At 45.7% G+C, this 19,943-nt stretch overlaps 1 protein-coding gene across 5 annotated transcripts in view; it reads left to right on the forward strand.

Annotated features, from left to right (window-relative positions):
- LOC134518781 (S-adenosyl-L-methionine-dependent tRNA 4-demethylwyosine synthase TYW1-like) overlaps positions 1–19,943 on the forward strand; it is a 119,727-nt gene that overhangs the window by 30,160 nt on the left and 69,624 nt on the right. For all 5 annotated transcript variants that reach the window (XM_063341979.1, XM_063341982.1, XM_063341983.1 and 2 more), the window contains exons 9-11: positions 4,349–4,401; positions 7,093–7,211; positions 18,956–19,065. In XM_063341979.1, the coding sequence (XP_063198049.1) occupies positions 4,349–4,401; positions 7,093–7,211; positions 18,956–19,065 (282 nt within the window). The remainder of the gene's footprint in view (positions 1–4,348; positions 4,402–7,092; positions 7,212–18,955; positions 19,066–19,943) is intronic.

Raw genomic sequence — 19,943 nt, forward strand, 5'->3', positions numbered from 1 at the left:
CTTCTTTTGCTTTGTGCTTTCAAAATCTTCTGATGAAGCAAGCTTTTGGTGTAGAGATCTGTACTGGAGGGTGTCTGTGGGTTTTCTTCTAGATGGTTCGCCACATTGGGATATTCAGCAGCCTTTGAAAGCTGTTCAGTATGGCTGTCTTACAGAAGCGTTTTTTCAGAGTGTGCAGATATCATGATACCGCTTCTGGTATGGACAGCTGTAGAAATTTGGTTTGTCTTAACTGTATCTGTTCTGCTTTCAAAATTAAGAAGACATAATTACTCATATATGCACATAATTCATCCAGGTTCATGAGCTTGGAAACACTTGTTGTGTGTATGGTGCTGGTAAACTAGCAAAGCCACAACGAGAATACCTTCCTCTCCTGGAACCATGACATAAGTGTGTAGAGAGCAGCGTCCTGTCTCAGTGACTTGAGAGCTCAGTAGGCTCCCTCAATGAATTCTTTGAATTTCGAGAATGGACTTTTAAAACTATTTATTTACGTGATGGAGTTGAAATGCTGCAATGTAGTTTTAAATGGCTGCAGAACAGTTTTGCCCCAGACAACGGAGCAGTGACCAGCTGTGCCGCCGGCCATCTCTTCGGTTAAAACTGTCCGTGGTCTGCCAAACTCCGGTTGGATTGTCAGGGTGAGCAATCGCCAAATCTTTATCAGCCTAGTGTTACTGCCTGATAACATTCAATTCGCCCAAAAGCTTGTTTAAAAGCTTATTTCATTTCTTATTATAGTAAAAAATGACAATTTCTGGGAAGTTTGGCAGGCTTCTAGGACATCCAGAATTTATCATCTAGAGCAGGATCAGCTAATACACAGACTTCAGATTGGATGTTCTTGTGTCTTCAGTTAGGAGTTGAGCTGATTACTTTGAGCCTGCTTAGTATTTAAGGAATCCTTTGAATATTAGGCTGTAGAAATAATAAATGGATTGGTTTTGTTCAGCCTCAGTATCTGAAGATCCACACGGACTGAGCAGAGTCCCACCAAGACGTCACACTCTTATTGTTTGGAAGGTGGTGTATCCAAATATTCACGTACAGTTGTTGCTCACAAGTAGTAGCTCTTATGAGCAAAGAAGTGCACGTGTTCACAGTGAGCCCTGGTGTATGTAGGTGAGAATTTCTGGGCCATCGATCAGATTTGGTTCAAGAACCATTTGCCTTGGCAGGGCCACAGAGAAGCTGTGGCAGAGCTGATGGGCAGAGAGGAGCCAGCCTGTGCTTTCGGAAGGGTGTTCAGCAGAAGCTGTGATGTGGAAACGGCACTGAGAAGACCCTCAGACTGGTTCTCGAACATGTTTTCTCCCATATTTGCTTTGAAACTCGGCGCTGCTTAGTACAAAGGGTTAAGCAAGAACCTTCTTTTAGCCTGAACTGGTTTGCTGCCGGGGTTACTAGCCAGCAGTAAAGCAAAAGCTTGAAGAAGCAGGCTTTACAGAGGTGGAAGGACCCCGCTCACCTAGAGTAGATGCGTAAGGAGTGTTTGGCCTTCATCACTGATAGTTTATCTAATTTCCAAGTGTGAAAAAGCATGGCACAGCCAGTGCGCACTGCGATGCCTTAGCAGGGTAACCACATTTCCTACTAGGCTTACCTACGCGTCGAAGACCTGAGTTCAGCAGGTTCGTACAGAGCTTTTAGGAAGTTCTGCAAGTACGTGCTGTTTCTTGTAACCATAGCTGTGACTCCTGGCAGCAGCAAACGGGATGAGTAAACCCCGTCTCATCACTAAAGCTGGCTGAAGTTTGTAAGACTCTGTTTTGATGTTGAACGTGTACAATTTTCTTGGCCTTTATAGGAAGCTGTGGGCGCTCCACATGGTGGAAGTTGATTTAAGTAACTTAAGAGAAAATGCCGCAGCTTTGGGCTCCGGAGCTTGGCACCTTGCTCAGTTTAGCTGCTTCCTCTCTTCCCTCAAACAACTCAGTAGCAGATCTGGGCAAGCATCTTCTATTTCCAATTAAATTTTAATCTAAAACCCATTTTAAAGCAGCCATATTACGTCTCTGTGAGAGAATAATCATACATGAATGCTATTGCTGGATTCCGAAAAATGGGAAAAATATGTTTAGGGCTGTGCTGGTTGACATCAGCAAAGAGTCTGGCTTGGACAGTCATATTAGAGGCAGGAGAAATGTATCACCCTTTTCCACGCTCATCAAGAAATCCTGTAAGGACTTGAATTCTAGCAGCGCAGGGAGGTCTCCGCCGAGATTAGACCTTGCTGGACAAGCCTGTTTGCAAAGAAATGCAGAAGAAATGGGCAGGACGGACCCAGGGTGGGAGGAGATGGTGTGATGCAGCCAAAGGCAGTTGTGAGTACTTGGCTGTGCCTCCGACAAGTGTCAGTCAGAAGCTGCCACAAGATCATCTGGGTCTCATCCAGTCCTGGATAAAGGTGTCCCCAATACTGCATGTGGCTTTGCAGACTGTCAGTTCCATGTCGGAAGTGCTGATCAGGGTTGCAGTGATGCCTTTCTCCAGGAAAGGATTGGATGATCTGCGGTGTGAAATACCAAGATTTACAGAAATTTGTTTTTCCTTGCTATATTGGCTTAACCCTGAAAATGCATGTGAACCTTGGAGTTTTTCATTTAGGGAGGGAAAGGTTGAAATATTGACCATTCCCACTGAGCTGGAGGGGGGAGAGGGAGTGCAGGACGTGGGAGCAGCCTGATATTGAAGTCACCAAAGCCTCACTTAGTCTAGCAATTGGCCCCTTTGCCGTCTAACCGGAGGTCCCCACTGCTTGCTTCTGCCAGCCACCTCCCCTGTGCTGGCCCAAGTGTTCCTACGGTTTTCTGGAGAGTCACCTCAGGGAACAGAGGAGGCTAAAATGTCATATGTCCTAATCCCCAGCAAGGTTAGAGCAGTGGGAGGAGGCAGGAACAAACATGAGGTCAAGAAGAAAGAGGACCCTGGGTAGATCTCTGCTGGATTTAAGTGGCAGAGTAACTACAGCAGTGTGTTCTTGGTGCTGTAGGATTCCTTGTTAGCCTTCACAAGGTTTGATTGTTTGTTTGTTGTTTTTCTTTAGCTGGTGCAGCTGTTGTGGAACCTACTGTCACTGTAGTTCCTGGCTGGCTTGGTGTCCTTGGGGGCAGAGGGGATGTAGGGCAGTGCCACTGTGCCCCAGGGGTCTTGCTGTGCAAGAGGCTCACGGTGACAAATGAGCAGGGCAGGGTAATTGTGCCACCTTTCATTGTAGGAGGTGAAGGCCAGTTCTTCTGCCGAACAGAAGGCTTTTCTCCTTGTGAAGTTCATGCTGGTTGGCAGGACGGAGACTTCATACCTAAAATTTGATCTCCCTTGCAAGGGTTAATATAAACATCAGCCTAAAGTGGCTGGTTGAGATGTGTTGGGTTTGGGGACAACCAGGCCATTGACGTATAAACGCTACTGTGTGAATGACACAGTGAGGCTCCTCAAATCCCTCTTATTTTTATGCTGATTTTTGAAGTGACTTTTAATCCTTCAGACATATTGGTCTCTAAGCACTTTTTTCAAAGAGGAAAATAACCCAACTCAAGCAGTTTGGGTAATAATAGTACTTAGTGCTTAACGAACGTTGTGGAATTAATCCTTCTGGACCAATAAATTTAAATGAAATTGTGTTGATCTTGGCTGGGGAGCAGGGAAGCAATGTGAAATTGGCTTTCCTCGGGGCACGGAGGAGCGGCTCCCTCAGTGTGGCTTCACCACAGCCAGTGGAGATGGAATTAGTGAAACTGGTGAACCTGTGAAGTTTGGGTTCAAGCTGAGCCCTGCATTTTGGTTCTCTTCCTCCACTCTCACAACTGTGCCATGAGCGGTTTTCCAGGCTTGGTCCGACCTGCTGAGGAGCTCTGGGAGTGGGTCTCCTTGGTCCTGGGGAAGGGTCAGTCCTGGGGTGACCACTTAGGGCTGGGGAGATCCTTCTGGTTCCCTGTCCTGCTCCCTCCCACATGTTGTCCCTGGCGGTCAGTGCAGATGTCCCACATTGCTGGGCTAAACCTGCGAATCTGCCGTCCTGTTATGGAAAAGTCTTGTGGCCACCCTTTGTCGATTCAAACAAGATGGAGGAATATAAAGAAATCTCCCATTAAGAGAAATGGGTTCAAGTTGGCCACAGTCCCTTGGTGGCCATGGCCTTTGCTGTGGGGTGCAGGCCCCCAGAATTAAATGGGGAGTGCTGTGGGTGGATGCTGGCGTCCTGTTGGTAGTGTGGCCCTTGGGCCAGCAGGGAGGAGCAGCATCGAGACGGTGATGCTTAATAACTTTGTGTACCAATTGATAAGCTTTGTGTATCAATTATTGTAAGTGAAAATCGATAGTTTGATTTATTTCTTGTTTTCAGGATACAAGCTGATTGGGAGCCATTCTGGGGTGAAGCTCTGCCGGTGGACGAAGGTATGCTCTCTTTCTCATTTCAGAAATAAAAAAAAAATAATTAAAAAAAAGCCAGAGACTTATTACAATTTCCAGGTGAAATATCTTTAAAAATGTGATATTACTTTGCACAAAACCAAATTTCATCTTCCAAGGTGTAGTTTTGCATTTCAAGCTATTAAAATCCCACTGGGAAGAGTGAGGATGCGACTGTGGCAAAGAGCTGGGAACGTCACTTTCTGTTGGTTTGGTTTTTTTTCCCCTGTTATTCTGCTGTCTGCTAAAATATCTCCCGCCTACTGAAATATATGGCAGGAGCAGAACACTGTGGAGAAAAGTGGGAAGGTTATGTCAGTGGTGTGAGGTCTTCTGAAACAAAGATCCCACCGTCGGTCATTTCGCTTGGATGGGCACACAAGGGCGTTGGAGCCGGTTGTGCTGCGACTGATACAGCTGGGTTGCCACAGTCGGTGCTCCTCCACTGGCTTTCAGCATTTGTCAAGTAAAACGTAGATAACCAGATATCTGGTGCTTGCTAATGCTGGGACTTCTTAGAAATTACTCTGTGGGCGTGCCTGTATGTGTATATAGTTGTGAGCAACGTGTCTGTGTACAGATGTGTGTGTATGTACACATCTATATGGAAAAGTCATCCTCCAAGCCCTACAGTTGGCGTGGTTTAGCCTATCTAAACCAGTCGCTTTTTAAGTAGTTTATTTGCAGACTTAAAAATGTTCCCAGTGGGGAGGCACGGAGCCCTGTAGAACAAACTTCAGCCTCTTCAATAGGTTTATCGTTTTGGCTTTCCTTTGCAGGTCCCTGAGCAGCTCAGAAGTTGAAAGCTGATCTGTAACGCTGTACATTTGGGGAGTAACATTGACAGAACATACTAAAGCCTTCAGCATTCACGGGGTGATAGACTATGGGAATCATCACCTCATTAAAATGCCAGCCCATCTCTAATTCTTGCACGGTGGCAGTGATCAGTTCCTTGGTCTCTCAGCTCTCTTTTGCTGCATGATTAACTTTGTTTATTTTTGAAAAGAGCTCTTTGAATGGCAATCACCAAAGTGGGTGGCTGCAGTGAGGATTTTCTTCTTGAAATGCCTGGTATCAATGAACCTTTTCATCAAAAGACTTGTTCTTGGGAACAGTTCAAAGAGCCCACTGCTGTATTGTCATGAATATTTGTGAGACGTGCTGATCCCACTGATGCTTCTGCTGTTTACGCTTACTAATATTTCTCTCTTCTGTCATTTTTAGCATCAGAGGGGACTATGAAATGTTTAAAGAAAAACTTGTCAAACTTCAGTGCTGCGACTGAGAAAACCGGAGAACCTATTTTTGTTAAAGAACAGGAATTTAATGCAGCACTGTAAAACCATTTCACAAAGTAAATAGCAGCTATGTGTGCTTAGATAGGACCATACTATTTTTAGCTTAAGCAGGAATTGAACGTAAAGTGTTCTAATAAATTGAGCTGAAATTGGTTACAGGCAGTGGCCTTGACTCGGATTCGTGCCAATATGTGAATATCTTCAGGGGGCTTGTTTGAGATTTGTATCAGCAGAAAGCAGGAGCAGGGCTAGAAGGATTAGTATTAAGTAGAGTTTCATAGCGATATCGTAGATTAAAATGACTGTGTTCTGTCATGTTCTGGAAAAGAGCATAAAACCTGCAAAGTTTAGGAAGAATCTGTTGATTTCGACTGTCTTATGAAACCCAAAATATAACTTGCTCTCCTAGGATTTGTGAGTCTCCTAAAATCTCTGTTGTTTGAAGGGTGGGTAGAATAAAGAGCGTTTTCCACTTTGTTTAATGTCCCTGCTGTATACCAAGGCTGTGCGTGTGTTAGGGGTTACCTGTATGTGTTTTCCCTGCTGCTGAGGGGAAACTTTCTCTTGGATCACCAGGACCCTTCAGGGTAGAGGAAGGTAGCTTAAAAGTTACTATGTCATATCTTGCATTTTCTCTTGAGAGTAGTAAAGATTCTTTCTCATTTATTATTATTTAACTGAGATAATGAAAGACAGGCTTTGCTCCAAGCAACTTGCGGGCTGAATAGAAGATAAATCCTGGTGGGAAGGCTGCTGTGGTTCCACTGGGAAGGAAAGTGCAGCGTCCTGCTGGTGCCAGTGAGGGTTTGTAAGGTCAGGGTATTTATTTAATTTAGTGCTAGAAGAAATACTCTACCAGACCAATGAAAAGAATTGAGTGTTCAGTAGCGCAGCCTTGAAATTGATCCTTGTTACTCTTTAGTGGGCTTTTACAATAATATTTCTTGCAGCTTAAGTGGCTTCACCCGCTTGCTTTTGTTGGCTGAAGCGGTTAAAAGCTTTAGTAGAGCGCATTGTTATGCTGCGGTGTTGCAAGTGAGAAGTTATCGATTATGTTAAAGTTTCTCTCCTCTAAACCAGTTGTAAAGTTGACATAGTAGATGCCTTGTTTCTGTAAGGAGGTATATAAGCAATCAGACTGTATGCTGCTCTGCCTGCTATGAATTTCTTTCCGCATCTGCCATTATTCAGACTTGCTCCGCAGCCGTGACCTCGCTCGCAGTGTGTCACAGGTGACTCTGAACACTGACGCTACTGGTGACTGAAAACTGCAAATACGCCCAGGGAGCAGATTTCAGACTTTTCCACTCCCTTTGGTTACAGATGTTGTGTTTTAACTTTCTTGGTGTTTGTTTGTGTCTTTCTCTGCTGTTAGTCGATGCTTCGAGGCCGAGGCGGCTGCTACAAACACACGTTTTACGGGATTGAGAGCCACCGCTGCATGGAGGCCACGCCAAGCCTGGCCTGCGCCAACAAATGCGTCTTTTGCTGGAGGTAAAATACTGCTGCAGTTTTACTTTGGGATGGGGGCTCTGTTCTACTCTGCCCTGTTCCTCAAAGCTAGGGCAGTGTTACTTGCGTGCCCTTTTCACTTGGGACTTGCGGGAGGAAGGGTTTGGAAGGGAGCAGCGTTGCTCCCCTTCCTGCCTGTATTCCTTCCCCTCTGAGAGCTATGGCAGAGGGTGAGCTGGGTGGGCAGGCTCCACATTTTAGAGGCTGAAGAGGATCTGAGGGCTCCCCAGTGCCACCTCCCCTCCTGCTGTGTCCTGTGCAGCCAGGTCTGGGGCCCCAGCAAGTTCAGCCCAGGTGGGGACCAGTGGAAGGAGGGATCAGAGAGGCAGAAGACAGACACCTCTCCATCTACCACCCTGCAATGCCCACTGCTGCCTGCGCTGAGCACTTGGTGGAGGTTCGGTTCCCTCTGGAGATCACTGTCTGGGACTCCCGTGGCTCCTGGTGCTCTGGAGATCGTGGTCTGGCTCGTGTTGTGCAAAGCCACCGAGGTGCTAAGTGCTGCGAGTATCTTTGTTTTGAGATTGGACCATTTTTCTTATTTCAAGTACCTTCACCCCTACTGATTCAATTGCATTTGCAGTGAGTGAAAAGTGATGACTTAGTAACTGTTGCCTTCCTAAAACAGTAGCTAATAAATGACTTTCCATTTTAGTCAGTAAAGTGACCCTTTTTCTCAGAGGAATTACTTTGTTGTTAATTCTCTGAAGGAAATGAGCTTTGCCTGGATCGGAAGGGTGAGCTGCTGCAGCGCTGCTTACTCACTGAAACGCCTGGATTTCCGAGGGAGGACTTTGCCAGGCTGGGGGAGTGCGGGATGGGATCGGTGAGAGAGACTGAGAGGCTCGGCAGAAATAAAAGCAGTGACGTGAAAGTGTACTGAGTGGGAGGACGTGGAGGTTATTCTTTGAGCTCTTTTGTCTTCTACCTTGCTAGCTAATTCAGGCCACGGGGGCTGCGCTGCCTTGGATATTTATGCCTGCCCTGGGGGGCTGGCTGCCAATAACACCCATTCCATCCCTGAGCCTGGGTGTCCAACATCCCAGTATTTTCATGCAAAACCAGCAAATTCCTCCGAGTACCATTTTCTGTCTTTCATAGGCTCTTCAAGTTTTAATAATGCAAATATTTCATGAGAATATTTAAATGCCAGCAGCGGTGCAGGAGGACTGCTGTAGCTTTGAAGGCCCTTTGAAGCCGTCTCTCATGTTAGTGTTAAGTATAAGTGTTAGACACTGGTTGTTCTGTTAAGTTTGCATTTGGGAGTCTATACCAAAATGTTAATTGGTGCTCTTGATGGGCTTTCATCATATCCTGGCTTGAAAGGACATGGCAAATGACATGTTTAACGTGCAAATTTCGCTGCTTTTCTTGAGAGCAATCTAATGACTGGGGAGAAAAATGTATTGCTACTGCTCATTTCTTGTTTCCACCGTATCAGCTAGCAATGGTGCATTTAATTCTGAGTGGTGGCTGTAGTGGTAGGAAGAAGATTGCCATGCATATTATCCCTCTGTCCCTACGCAGAAGGTACATAAACACCAAATAGAAAGCAATAACATCGCCAGAATGAGGCATTTTGTTCCTAGTATTGCACCGCAGACCATTTAACTCTGCTCCTCTTCAGAATGACCCAACTCGGTATTTCGCAGCAGCAGCCTGCGTCTGGAGTATGGGTCTGAATCAGGGAAGTCAAAGAAGTGTAAATTGAAAAGTGCAGTAATTGGGATAAATTGCCATGTGTGGTACCTTCCGTGTGCTTCTAACTTGTCATCCTGTAGCTGTCATTTGTCACCTCTAAGAGGAATCCTGGAAACAGTAGCCCTAATGATAACAAATGCTAGAATGCTTATTTTACTAATGATAACAACCCGAATGCAAGGAAGCGGGTTTTCAGGGGACTGTGCTGAAAAATGTTCTCACTTACCTTCTGTGGCTGAAATGGGTTGTGGTTGTTGGACTCCTCCACATGGACCGCAGCTGTCTGTCTTCCAACTCAGTAGAGGTTTGAGAAGAGAAGACTTAAGGCTCAGTTTGAGACTCGTCGCAAGGCTCACGTTATGTCCACCTTCAGCTTGACATAAAGCAGAACTGAAAGAAGCTTTCTCTGCTTTGGTTGCTTTTTCAGGCCCTGTGCTTGGGCTGTTACAGCCTTTGTGTGATTGTGAGCTGTGCCAGGTCAGGTTAATTTGGTGCAGGAAGAGGAGACTTCCGTACCCACTCTCCTCCCTACCAGTTGCACGTCAGCACGGTTCACAAACCCTGCAGGCAGGACTATCTATACATAACTTTTTTTGTTATTATTATTTTAAACCCACCGTGCCTTTGCGGATTCTTAATCATGTGAGACTAAACATAGAATCACAGGCAGCGGTGGCTGGGTAGGGTAAGCATGTTACCTTCTTATTAGCAGTTACCATCTGTGCGTTTGGAGACATATGAAGTGCTAGTTTTGATCTGCTGTTGGCAAGATGTTTTCAATACAGGTTTTATGCCTTGCTGGTCTTGTCATGCAGCTCTGCGCGCTAACTTGCAGATAAGACAGCTGTGATTCTTTTTTTTTTTTTCTTGATCTCTTCTTTCAGGATTTTGACATTTGTAGAGTCTGCCAACATTTCCAACTGCATAACCACTGCAGCTCTCCCGGGATTGCTGAGGAAAAGGCCAAGGAGCCTGTTTGTTTTCCTTTTCTCGCTTTGGCAAGAAATGCTGTAGTTCAGCCACTTTCCCTGGGAATTGGATGTCATCGTAGTTGGCTGGTTGTGACTGATGCATTTTGGCCCCGAACCAGGAATCACGGGTGGAGCCAGCATCCAAACACACTCAAAGTTAGGGGTTTTCGTAAAAAATATAGCTTGACTCTGCACTGGAGACCTTCCTTCTCCTCCGTGTCCCTGGAAGCGGTACGTCCCAGGTAGATATCCAGCCCTGCCAGTGTCCCCTTACAGCGTGACCGCTGGCTTGTGCTTCCCTGCCTCTGCCCATCAGAGACCCGGCTGAGAGCTTGGTGATGCACGTTTATGACGTGGCAGCTTCTTTGGAGGGCAGGAAAAGCAAATTGCTCCTGCCGTGAGGCAGCAGTCGTGCTGTGTTCAACTCCTGAGGCTTTTGCATCAAGAGTCGAGGAGGGGGGGTGGGAAAAGAAACACCTTAATTACTGCAACAGCCCAAAGTCATAATTCTTCCTCCCTATCACTATCCATTATTGCTCTTAGCTGGTCGTGCTGTGTTTGTGGTGTCTCTTTAGCTTAATTGTCTAAATGGAAATGTGCAAGTGACCAAATCTTTTAATCAATTAGAGCAAGTGTGGGGACCGAGGCTTTCTGACACTGTGTATTGCGGCACAATCACCAGGCAAACCTGATTTGATTATGTTTTCTGGCAGAGTGTCTAAAGCCCAATCAATTATTGAGGAGAGACGGAACAGCTAAATAAGATTTAAATTAATAGGGTTTATTATTTTTGCATCTGAGGAGGAGGCAAACCAGACAGAGTGAAATATCCCATAAAGAAATTGGTTCATATTTCTTCTTCTGTAACTTTATGGTGTTTATACCTGTACTTGAAGGTTTCAGCTTTAATTTGTACAGTAGACAACAGCTGAAGTTCTGTTCAGACGATCTAAATAAGTGCGTGGCCAAAAGCCAGCGATCACAGTAAGCCCTGCAAAATGTGATTATTGATCTCCCATAGGAGAGGTACTTAATCAGGTCTTCAAAAAAATTAAGAAGAAACTGAAAACATAGATTAAAACAAAAGCTGCTTCTTGTTAAGTGACTTGACTCCAGAGGCTAAATTATTCAGGGAAATGTGAAATGATATGATATCAAAGGAGTTGACACAGCAGGTTTGTGAAACTTGGAACCTGCGCCTGAAAGCTCAGCGAGTCTCTCTGCATCTCCAGCCTCCCGTCCTTGTTCCTCTAAGTCAATACTCTCTTCTTCCAGTGTTTCACAATATATTGTGACCCATGGTTCATCACGTTCTTCAGATTTGATTCTTCACTGGTTTGTTGTCCTTTGGGCCTGTCTGTCTTTTAGGAATAACCATATAAACGGGGTGGGGGACAGGACATCACAGAATACAGCCCCTCTCAGTGGTGGTGGGGGGGAAAGTCTTGGTGTCTTTGTGCTCCTCTGCCAGCACTGTAATAATCCGAGGCCTTAATATCAGTGTAATCTCTGCTTTTCATTTTGTAGCAGTGCGCGGTCTTGGACTTCAAGGCCTTTGTAGTTGTCATTATTAGCTTACATATTTATGGTATCAGTAGTGAATATAAGCAGGTTATTGGCTACGAAATGCTCACGTGTGTCTCAATAGTTATTGCAGGTGGTTGGTGACTTGGTACCCGGTTATAGTAATCAGTAATGCGATGGAGTGATTACGACCCTTGAAAGCAAACTTGTACATCTTGCCATTCAGGTTAGTTTTGAAACAGCCTTTGAGACCGTGCTGAGCATGGTGCTGCTGGGAAGGAGTGAAATACAAGCACAGGGCAGACTTTTGGGAGGTACTCAGCATTGCCTGCCCTCCTAGTAACTGTCCTTCTTTTAAAAAAAAAAAAAAAAGTGAGTATTTCTTAGATCTGGGAGGTCATCCTCCCCCTCTACCCTGCCCTGGGGAGGTCGCATCTGGAGCACTGTGTCCAGTTCTGTGCTCCCCGGTTCAAGAAGGACAGGGAACTGCTGGAGAGGGGACAGCAAAGGGCTACCGAGATGCTGAGGGGACTGGAACACCTCTCTTATGGAGAAAGGCTGAGGGATTTGGGTCTCTTCAGTCTGGAAAAAAGACGGCTGAGGGGGGACCGTATCAACACTTATAAATACTGAAAGGGTGGGTGTCAGGAGGATGGGGCCAGGCTCTTTTCAGTGGTGCCCAGGGACAGGACAAGAGGTAACAGGCACAAACTTGAGCATAGGAAGTTCCGCCTAAACATGAGGAGGAACTTCTTTGCTGTGAGGATGGCAGAGCCCTGGCACAGGCTGCCCAGAGAGGTGGTGGAGTCTCCGTCTCTGGAGACATTCCAACCCCGCCTGGACGCGTTCCTGTGCCACCTGCTCTGGGTGACCCTGCTGTGGCCGGGGGTTGGACCAGATGATCTTGGGAGGTCCCTTCCCACCCCTATCATTCTGTCATTCTGTGATGTAGTCTTTCAGCATGGGGCATCTTCCATCCTTCAGATTTCAGAAGTGTGAGTTAAAAAAGAATCAAAGAATCATTTAGATTGTAGATGACCTTTAAGTCCATAGAGTCCAGCCATGAACCTCACGCTGCCAAGGCCACCACTAACCCATGTCCCTCAGCACCACGTCTACCCGTCTTTTAAATCCCTCCAGGGATGGTGACTCCACCCCTTCCCTGGGCAGCCTCTTCCAATGCTTGATAACCCTTTCGGTGAAGAAATTTTTCCTAATATCCATCCTAAATCTACCCCGGCACAACTTGAGGCTGTTTCCTCTTGTCCTATCGCCTGTTCCTTGGGAGAAGAGCCTGACCCCCCCTGGCTACCCCCTCCTTTCAGGGAGCTGCAGAGAGCGAGAAGGTCTCCCCTCAGCCTCCTTTTCTCCAGGCTGAACACCCCCAGCTCCCTCAGCTGCTTCTCACAAGACTTGTGCTCCAGAGCCCTCACCAGCTCCATTGCCCTTCTCTGGACATGCTCCAGCACCTCAATGTCCTTCTTGAGGGGCCCAAAACTGGACACAGCACTCAAGGTGGGGCCTCTCACAGAATCACAGAAACTTCAGAGTTGGAAGAGACCTCTAGAGATCATCTAGTCCAACTCCCCTGCTAGAGCAGGATTGCCTAGAGCACATCACTCAGGACTGCATCCAGGCGAGCCTTGAAAATCTCCAGAGAAGGGGGCTCCACAACCTCCCTGGGCAGCCTGTTCCAGTCCTCTGTCACCCTCACTGTAAAGAAGTTTTTCCGTGTATTTGAATGGAACTTCCTATGTTCTAACTTGTGCCCGTTGCCCCTCGTCCTGTCACTGGGAACCAATGAAAAGTCTGGCACCATCCTCCTTCAGCCCACCCTTTAGATACTTGTATGCCATAATAAGGTCTCCCCTCAGCCTTCTCTTCTCCAGGCTAAAGAGTCCCAGCTCTCTCAGCCTTTCCTCATAAGGGAGATGCTCCAGTCCCTCAGTCATCTTAGTTGCCCTACACTGGACCCGCTCCAGTAGTTCCCTGTCCCTCTTGAACTGGGGAGCCCAAAACTGGACGCAGTATTCCAGTTGTGGCCTCACCAGTGCAGAGTAGAAGGGGAGAATGATCTCCTTCGACCTACTGGCCACACTCTTCCCTATGCAGCCCAGGATTCCATTGGCCTTTTTGGCAACAAGGGCACATTGTTGGCTCATGGATAATTTACTGTCTACCAGGACCCCCAGATCCTTCTCCTCAGAACTACTTCCCAGCAGGTCCACCCCTAACCTATACTGGTGCTTAGCATTCTTCCTCCCCAGGTGGAGGACCTTGCACTTGCTTTTGTTGAACCTCATTAGGTTCTTCTCTGCCCAGCTCTTCAGCCTGTCCAGGTCACGCTGGATGGCAGCACGGCCCTCTGGAGTGTCAGCCACCGCTCCCAGTTTGGTATCATCAGTGAACTTGCTGAGGATACACTCTGTCCCATCATCCAAGTCATTAATGAATATAGTGAACAAAAAGGGATCGAGTATTGACCCCTGGGGGACACCACTGGTTACAGGCCTCCAAGTAGACTCTATGCCGCTGATCACAACCCTCTGAGTTCTGTCACACAGCCAGCTCTCAATCCACCTCACCGTCACCTCATCTAGCCCATACTTCCTCAGCTTCCTAATGAGGATGTTATGGGAGACAGTCTCAAGTATCCATCCCAGTACCAGCAGTGGGTTTCAGTCCTCTTAGTTCAGAGGAACTGGCAAAACCAGCCTGGTCTGAAGTCCTCACTGTTGGTACTCTCATGAGTTGCTGCCGGGTGTTGTTATGTGACCAGGTAGTCTCACAAAGAGAAGACTAAATTTATCCTGATTGAGCAGCTGATGTGAAAAGCCTTAGGAAGTTAGGGAGGGTTCAGCTGCAATGCACTCCTAGTGAAAATGTGGAAGTTATGGGTTGATTTATTTTGTTTAATCTAAAATTCATCAATTAATTTTGGGCTCTTTCATCTGTCTCTGACAAACCTTTTTATTTGATTTGATTTTAAAACATGAGAAGAGTCCAAATTTTCTTTTGAAAATACTGAATATTTTGTCACTTTAAAAGCGAGAGTTCTCTTTGGGTGATCAGACATCCAAACATTTGACTTCAGCCTTATTTGCCCAACTTTTTCTCCTCTAAAATTGTTTAAAATTATCAGCATTTAGGAATAATACCATCCCTCTTGAAAAGCTTTTTTTCTCTTCCTGAATTTATTCATAACAAACCATTATTTTTCTCATTCCTGCCGCTAACAAAAGATTGCTCAGAGCAACATGAGAGATAATTGTCTGTTATTTAACAGGAAATTTCTATAGAAACATTGTGTTCCTCTTCCTCAGACAGCAGTCTAGATAGGGATTTTTTTAATTGTTGTTCCTATCAAAACTTCATTTTCTTTTTAAAGTGAGCGTCATCCGATTTGAGACAGTAAGTCTGAGAGACCTGAAGTGTCTCTACTTGATTGAAGTCTTTACTTTATCCCCCCCACCAGGCAGTTTGCAGTCAAATGCAAATTATGGCTATGTAATGCCATCAACGTGGTGATCTTTTTAATTGCACGTGGTCCTCCCTGAGTTTTCATCTCCAGCCAGGTTGGTTCCACCTCAGATGTGGCCTCCTTGAGCCATCATTCAACTCCTGCGAGCTGCTGTATAGGACCGGGACAGACCAGGACACAGCCCTGCAGATGCCTCTAGGGATCGATCTAGTGTCCTGCTGGTAACTAAAGGATTCAAGTTTTCCGCCTTGATTTGTGCTCTCTAACAAAACAGCGCTACTTACTGAGCATTTCTTTGGGCACATTATGAGAATATTGGATAAGATGGTGTCAACCTCTTTCCCTTTGCCTGCAAGGACCAGTGGTGGTCTTGGCATGAAACGTTCTCAGCAAGTTCGTGTTGGCTGTTCTGCATTCTGGGGCTTACCAAACACTTATTTAATCCAGTATGTCCCAAGGAACTGGAAGTTAAGAGGGGCTGGTATAGAAATCTTTGGTTCCTGCTAAAATGGGCATTGAATTTGCATTTTTCAGGTGTGTTTTAAATCACTTTTACATGCTCCTCACAGACTTACAGCTTATTGCTAGTGACACTGGTACTGTCAGCCAATTCATCCAACATTAACCATCCTAGTGAAAACACTTCATTTAGGTTAGGTATCTCTAACCTGTTCTCTTCCTAGTCCACTCTGGGCTCTTCCCATCGCTGTCGGGAGAAAGTAGAAGAAAAAGTTTCTTCTCATCACGGAAGAACATTAGATGTTGTTTCCTTGCACACTGGACAAGCGCTTTCCTTGGTCTTCCTCTTACTCCTCACATCATTATAGGGAAAGTCTTTCTTGTTAGCTTTTCGTATCTCCTGTGCTAGTTGTGTCTGATTTTCTGCCTTGACCTTTCTGATTCTGACCCTGTGTTCTTGTGCTCTTCCTCTTATTTTCAGCTGGAGGATCGCGAGGTTGCTGAAGAACCTGTGGTTCTGCCAGATTTGGTTTCCTGTTACTCTTCATATTTTTGCCTTTTATTGCCACAGTTTGCACTTCTGCCTTAATAGGGTTTAAAAAAAGCTATCGGTTCTCCTGAACTCCTTTGCCCTTAAACTCTTCTCCTCTGGGGTCTCACCCGCCGGTTCCCAGGGTTCACTGAAGGCTGCTTTCTTGGCTTTCTTCTGCTGTTTCCTCCCTGTCCCTTCCTGGGAGCCACGTGCTCTGTCCTTTCGGGATCGCTGCCCGCAGCATTTCCTTGCCTTTGTGTTCCCCACCAGGTATCGACATCACTGGAGTAAAATGATACTTTATACCTGTGCTGCATTTTTTCCCCTCAAAGTTTCTTGAAAGACTTCGCAATAGGAAGCATTGCTTACAGAAGAGAGCGACCGTTTTAAAAGAGGCTATCAAACAAAAGCTGATTTATTAAAGTAACGCACAAGTGATCAGGGAGGGGGATGCGCTGCCCACTGAAGAATACACCTTCACAGAGGCCAGGGGACGCTTTGGTAAGTTGGGAGACCACAGGTCTGATGACGAAATGCAAATAAAGCTGGGTTGGAGGCAGCCCTGTTACCCAGGAGAGAGCTCCGAGCTGGCAGCTCCCCGTCACCTTCTGCGCAGCCTTGGCGGTGGGGCGCTGTGGCGGTGACGGCTTGTCTCTGAAGTATCAAATCAAACCTGTTTCACACCTGGAATCTTGAATAAAATAAGGGTTTTCTCGTGTGTGTGGTTTTGAGTTTTGAGTGAGGGTTGTTTTTTTTTTTTTTTTTTTTTTTCCCTGGTGTTATTTTTGGAAGGGAAGGAACATCACACACGACTACCTGCTCAAGCCTGGAGTGGCTGGTGAGGCAGATGATGCAGGGTGTCACCGAGCCTGTGGGGGCATGGGAAGGCGACAGGGAAATTCTCTCTGTGCCAGGGACTGTGAAACAGTCTCATCAGCCAGAAGACCTTGCTTCCCCATCCCCCCCCACCATTAGAAACAAAAATGCTTTCTGCCAAATGAGCTGCTTTGTAGACATGACCTGGTATGTTTATTAAACAGTTAGAATGTGTAAAAATTCAAGGACTGTTAGACGCTAATAATTAATAGCTGTCCAGAGCCTATTGATTTTCTGCCAACTTGCCCTATTAAATATACAAGGTACAAGTTATGTAGTTAAACATGTAAGAGTTTTATAAATACCTCTTGTAGTTGGCATTCGGAAAACTTTCCATGTTGGCAGACTTGGGGAAAAAAAAAAAAAAAAGAGAGAGAAATTCAGAAAGCAAAGCTGTTTTAGCTTAAAGGATCTCTGAGACAGCAAAGCATTTTGAGAGCATTGTTTGAATCTTTGCTCTTGAAGTGGATGAAGCAATGTTTGGACCAAAGGGCTGGTTTTATTGATGCTGGGTCTAGAATTTGTGTGTTTTAGCGCTGTCAAAGTGTGGAGCTGCGGGTCTTTGTCACTTGGAGAAGTCAGTGGGAGTCATTTGATTGTCTTCAGTAGGCACTGGACGGGCCACTTCCTTCTGAGAAAGTGCTTCCCTCTGTCTTTTCTCCTCTAGTTAAATGCTGGGCATCGTGTCCTGATGCCTGTGTGGCTGGAAGGCTGAGTACAGCAGGTAACCTCTGTTGTCGCCATGGCTGACTCCCAGGGATGAGGGAGAGTGGAGAGGAAACGGAGATCAGCTGGTCGGAAAACAGAATTTCAGGAGTCTATACTGCTTGATCTTGTTTTCTTCTCCAGGGCTGTGTTAATCCAGTAGTGCTATTTTGAAAGACGCTCAAAATGTGCTACTCTCCTATTAATAAATTATTCTATGAGCTGCAGTAGAATCGATAGGGGAAAAGTATAGAATCTGTTGTAGCATATTTTGGAAAAAAGCAGGTGAAGGTGGAGAGAGAAGGAGGAGGTGAAAGCACAGAAATCCATTGATTTTTCTTAGGGTGAATTATCCCTGTTTGATACCAGTCTAAGTGCAGCGGGGCTACTGGGAGGTGCCTTTCAGCAGGGAGAGGGCTGTGCCCTCCAACAGGCGCTCTCTGGGTTGTGTGTGTCCGGGTGTGAGCATGGCGGGTACCACACCAGTCGCTTCTAATATTACATTTGTTTGTCAGAATGCATTTTTTTCCAGACGACTTTCAACGGCTTTGTAACATCCTCCCATGCTGATGAAATAGGGAATGGGGAGAAACTCCACGTATCTTTCCAGGCAAATCCACCCAAGCACCTGGTAGGCTTTTTCTGGTTTTGAAGAGAACAAACTATGGGTACAGTCATCCTTTCTGGGTAGGCAAGGTGTTGGCTTCCTAACCCGATGTAACACAAGCTGTCCTTCAGATGGAAGATCAGTAATTTTATTATTTTTTTTTTTTAATCTGCTATCTGCTTGTCTCAGAGAAATTAATGTTTGGGGTTTTTTTCAGTTTTTGCATTTGGGTTTCGGTAACGTCGTAGCTAGCAGATCTCAGAAGTGATGAGAAGCCCCTGTTGAGTAAATTTGGGAGATTAACCAGATCCCACAGCAATGCATCTCCAACATGCTGCAGACTTCCTAGTCCCTTTGGAGTTTGAAGTGGTCTGCCCTCATCTGTCTTGTTACTAGAGCAGTACACAAACACTGGGTTAGAGACAAATTCTGTCCTCCTCAGGGTGGCAGTTGGTACCTTCATAATGGAACTAAAAGTGACTTAGGACCTTCTCTTTCTAGTGCTTTGAGCAGTGGTGGTCAGAAGAGGAGGTAGAACCAGTTTTCCTTTCTTCACAGAGGTCTTTCTGGCTGCAGACCATCACTTTAGCTTAGAAACCTTTTACCTGTGATTCAAAATAGGTACGTTAATTTTAATATAAACTGCAAGGTCCGCTCTTCCTTCTGGGGAGACCAGAGCATGGAAGGAGAAGGGTAGGAGAATGGTGTTCACAGATGACATCTGAAAGTTGTCAGAAGCAGGATATTGCTGAGAATTTCTTACTGCTTTTAATATTATTAAACAATGCCAAAGTCCTCAGGGCGACAGATGGCTTCTTACATGTATTGTTACAAATGACAGCGAATAACTCTGTCTCTTTTTTCCTTCAGACATCATACAAATCCAGTGGGCACAGAGTGGCGATGGAAGATGGACCAACCTGAAATGATCTTGCAGGAGGCTATTGAGAACCATCAGAATATGATCAAGCAGTTCAAAGGTAACTTCTACCACTTCTTCCTTGTTAACGATGCTTTTGGAAGAGATAACCATCAGTAGCATCTTCAAACTTCTGGTTGTCTGGGAAATACTGTGGAGGAGGCATGAGACTTATAATATCAGAGAGGTGGGGAAGCGAGAAGAAACTTTTGTGGCACACTTACTGTTTTCTGAGATGTTCTGCTTTGTTTTTGACACTAGAACATGAGTCAGTCTTTGAGTATTTACTGCTGCCTTGAGGGAGTAGAGTGGAGAGTTGCCTCTTGTGCATCTCAGTAGTTGTCAGAGCCTTTTCCTTGGTGGGCACAGAGGTTTCAGCAGTGGTTAAAGCTGGCCTTGGGTGATGAGGGATCTTGATCCTTATGCAAAAGTGAGGGCAGGTAGAAGGCAAAAGGAATCAGCCTCTCTACCTGATGGGAAATAAACTGCCCAGGCATAATTCCCTGGGAGTTTTTGTCTTGGCTCTGAAACTTCTCGTTAATGAGCGAGCAGCAGCATTCAGGGTATTATTATTTTCAGGAACTATTCAGTACATCTGTTTGTGATTGAAGCTGCAGTTACACAGCACCTCTGAAAACTACTGTATTTTGTTTCCCGTAGGAGCTCCTTGCAAGTTTGTTATTTATGCAGGATGTATCTATATCTATATATATAGAGATGGTTGGGTTTTTTTTTTTTTCCTTTTTCCCAAATGTGATAAACTTCGTTACCTGCCAAGGTCAGCTTTGTGTGCTGGGAGGGCTGGTCAGCTTGGCAGGACAGGTCTAAGGACTCGGCTCTTCCTAACTGGCAGCGGAGGCTGTGCGAGCAGCAGGAGTGGAATGAAGCAACCATAAAATGTGTAAGATGAGCCTTAGTCTTGGCTGTCATTTTGGGAAC

This window comes from Chroicocephalus ridibundus, chromosome 7 (genome assembly GCF_963924245.1).
Source record: "Chroicocephalus ridibundus chromosome 7, bChrRid1.1, whole genome shotgun sequence".
NCBI classification, from domain to species: Eukaryota; Metazoa; Chordata; class Aves; order Charadriiformes; family Laridae; genus Chroicocephalus; species Chroicocephalus ridibundus.